Here is a 3,580-nt window from a genome sequence, read left to right as displayed (position 1 = left end):
CGACAGCTTCGGAAATATTTCTCCAAACACCGGCTGGAAGCTGATTTTTTGGCAGTGATTTCAGTTGGCTTCCTCTTTTAAGTTATCTAAACTTATGATGACATCTCCACACATAAGTTCTATCTGTTCTGAGAAGACAAAAAACCCAAATAAATTACTTAATTTATTTTTATTATATTTAATTGATTATTTCATATAATTACACGATCATTTACGTGTAGCAACTATCGAATGTATTGGTAATTACGGAAAACAGTGTGATAGATAAAATTGAAGATCTAGCTAGGCGGCTGTAAGTTGCTTGCGATTCAAATAACTGAGGCTACATTGTTATTATTATTAATTCAAATGAAAGTATTACAATTCAATGGTGAAGATTTTAGATAAAAGAGGAATGTAGCGTGTAGGTTACATAATATCAAACCAGCTTTTCCATCTATAACTAATCTCTTCATACAAGCACGGGAATGGACTAGAACGCCTATATATATCGTCACCTTGCACAACATTTTCTTATACCAGCAACAATTGCAATCCTATAGAATCGAAAACACAAGTTTCATACTCAGTACTCATATTCATACAAAATGGCTAGAATTGTAATGATGGTCTTATGTGTAGTCGTGACTTGCATGGTGGTGGCGGAACCCTATGCACAGGCTATTACCTGTTATAAGGTGGCTAGTGACTTATGGCCATGCTATGGCTACTTAACAAATGGCGGTGTTGTGTCATCGTCATGTTGCAGTGGGGTTGAGGCACTCAATAACGCTGCAAATTCAGCCTATGCTCGACAGACTATATGTAGCTGCTTGAAGAGTGCTTACTCAGCCGACTCCGGCATCAAGCTGTCTATCGCTGCCAGCCTTCCCAGCGACTGTGGTGTCAACGTTCCTTATAAGATCAGTCCAAGCACAAAATGTTCCACGTATGTTAAAATAAATGTTTATATTTGTATTTTATACTTTTCCGTTTGTTTTTGCATGAGCACGCATAAAACTGTATTGACGTGGTTTGACATATGGTGATTTTTGTAGGTTGGGGTGACGCGGTGATGCTTATGCATGTTGGAAGACTGGAAGCATATATATCTAAATTACAATAAATGTCGAGAGCATTGTATAATTGTTTGAAGAAGACATATATGACCGTATGTGTCTCTTTAGTTGTACTGGCCTTTCACTTCAAATAAAGTTCTTGTCATTGCATTTTAATTGATGAATATATAATATTCAGAATACGCGCATAACTAATACCAAATATGAAACTTATCTTCACATATATTTAACATACATTGTTACAGACAATGGTGGATTAAAAAAAACAGTTTCTATTCAACACAGCTATAATAATGAGGGGCAAATTCAAAATTTTGGAGAAAGACTTTAAAGAGAGAGGAACTACAGGAGTATAGTAGGAGAAGCACTTTGTGCAAGAAGATAAGAAATCACTCGAGCAAGTGTACATCAGAATTATATACAACATGTATATATAGGGGCCAAACATTGCAGAATCCTTCAAGTGAACCATAGCACACTTTCAAGGCAGCCTTTCTGGACAGCCATAACCGTTTCATCTATAATTGACCAATCCTAACACTACAAGAATAACCGGCTTTAGCAGCGACGCCTTTAGCGGCGACGGGGACTTTTAGCCGCTAAAGGTGTCGCCGCTAAAGGCTTATTTTGGCGATCCGCATCATTTCAATCTTATCCGTCGATTTAAGAGATGATCCTACGACTAGGATGACATAAGAAATCCCGCGTTGTTTTCCCTCCGGTGTGTCGCCGCTAAAGAGTGCGCGTCGCCGCTAAAGGCTTATTTTGGCGATCTGCGTCATTTCAATCCCATACGTCGATTTAAGAGATGATCCAACGACGTAGAAAACCCTGCGTTGTTTTCCCTCTCATGTGTCGCCGCTAATGAGTACGCGTCGCCGCTAAAGGCCGTCGACCATAAAACCCCTCTCTGCTCCATTTTTCTGTGTTCTCCCTTCTTGCTCACCATTGTCGTCGAACTCATCGGAATTTCACAAAGAACTTCGCAATTTCACCCATCTTTGCTCCATTTTTCTCCTTTTCCTTTTCCTTTTCACTTCTCCTTACTAAATTTCTAGCATTGATGTGTATTTATATGTGTATTTTGTGTTTGTAGATATGGATGTGTATTTGTATGTGTATTTTGAATGTATTTTATGTATGTATATGCGTTTTTGTATGTACAATCCTATGTATATATGTACTTTTATGTATATGTATGTGTATTATGTATGTGTATGTATTTTCGTATGTATATGTGTATTATGTATGTGTATGTATTTTCGTATGTATATGTGAATTTTGTATGTGTATTATGTATGTACATGTGTATTTGTATGAATAGAAATACATATTAATAGCAGTGACGCATTTAGTGGCGACAGAGAGCATTAGCGGCGACGAATGGAGCATCAGCGACGACCCTTTAGCGGCGACATGTCGCCGCTAATATCTTTAGCGGCAACATTTTGGACCTTTAGCGGCGACGTCTGTCGCCGCTAATACTCTTATTTCTTGTAGTGTAAATTAAGTTGTTGTTTTTTATTTATTTGTATATATATTTTTTAAATGAGTTTAATTTGGATCGAACGTTTTCGCAAAAAAATGTTGATTTCTATTTCATTTGTAAAAATGAGTTCTTGTTTGGTGGCCCATATAAAAAACAACATACGAATGTATAGATTTTATATTCGACATTTTCAAGTTTCATGATAATCCCACAAATTACATGTTATTTTCATTTTATATATTTTTTATAGAAAATTTATATTTCATTTCTTTTACATCAAATGTAAATTTTTATATTATATTTAAAATATATAATTGAAAATTTTCTATTCTGTTTAATGATTTACACCTTTAGAATAATGTAATAAATACATTCAAGCTGATACCAATATTGAATATATTAGATGTTACGAAATTACGAAATTACAAGCTAATTAAACAAACAACTACAAAAGAAATTAAACATGAATTACAAACTAAATTAACATAAACTTACAAGAACAATGAAAGTTACTTGGTTCACATTGTATTGAATCTTGGTTGAGAATTTCAACAATTTCTCATGTTATGACCAGGTTGATGGCATATTCCAAATTTGCGAGGTTAATTAAGATGACGAACATCCATTTCGTTAAGAAATCGATTTGCAGGCCTCCAAACTCGACCGGGAACACATTTTGATTAATCTTTTCCAATACTCCAATCAACCTCTAACCAATAATCAACACGAGGAAGTGGTGAAAACCCTTCATTATATTGTTACTTATATGTCATAGTTGTGTAAACATGATTGATAATGGAAAAAGGGTTATCCATTCTAAAACGAAAAACTGCAAGAGCATGTGAATAACATAATCTTTGTATCTGACACTTACCACATATGCATGTATGTTGATAATAATAGACAATGTGGATAATTACACATTGACGATTTTCATCATAAAAAAGACACTATTGACTTTTAACAATTTTGTCTAAATATTGTTAGCTTCAAGATTAATTGCTTTGATTTGTTTCTTATACTTTGCAAAATT

General features: G+C 34.7%; 1 protein-coding gene across 1 annotated transcript; it reads left to right on the top strand.

The window, feature by feature from the left end:
* The first annotated feature begins 472 nt into the window (after positions 1-472).
* Positions 473-1,177, top strand: LOC145106735 (non-specific lipid-transfer protein-like). The gene is made up of 2 exons (XM_079043668.1): positions 473-928; positions 1,038-1,177. The coding sequence occupies exons 1-2, from the start codon at positions 588-590 to the stop codon at positions 1,045-1,047; spliced, it is 351 nt and encodes a 116-aa protein (XP_078899794.1). The 5' UTR covers positions 473-587; the 3' UTR covers positions 1,048-1,177.
* The last annotated feature ends 2,403 nt before the right edge of the window (positions 1,178-3,580 follow it).

Source organism: Lactuca virosa, chromosome 1, assembly GCF_052849685.1.
Source record: "Lactuca virosa cultivar CGN04683 chromosome 1, Lactuca_virosa_CGN04683_v6, whole genome shotgun sequence".
In the NCBI taxonomy this organism is placed as follows: domain Eukaryota; kingdom Viridiplantae; phylum Streptophyta; class Magnoliopsida; order Asterales; family Asteraceae; genus Lactuca; species Lactuca virosa.
Note: the sequence above shows the minus strand (reverse complement) of the source record. Positions and strands in the feature narration are given on the sequence as shown.

Bases quoted from the DNA above. Each gene is read 5' to 3' on its own strand.
- LOC145106735 (XM_079043668.1), top strand. From the start codon at position 588: ATGGCTAGAATTGTAATGATGGTCTTATGTGTAGTCGTGACTTGCATG.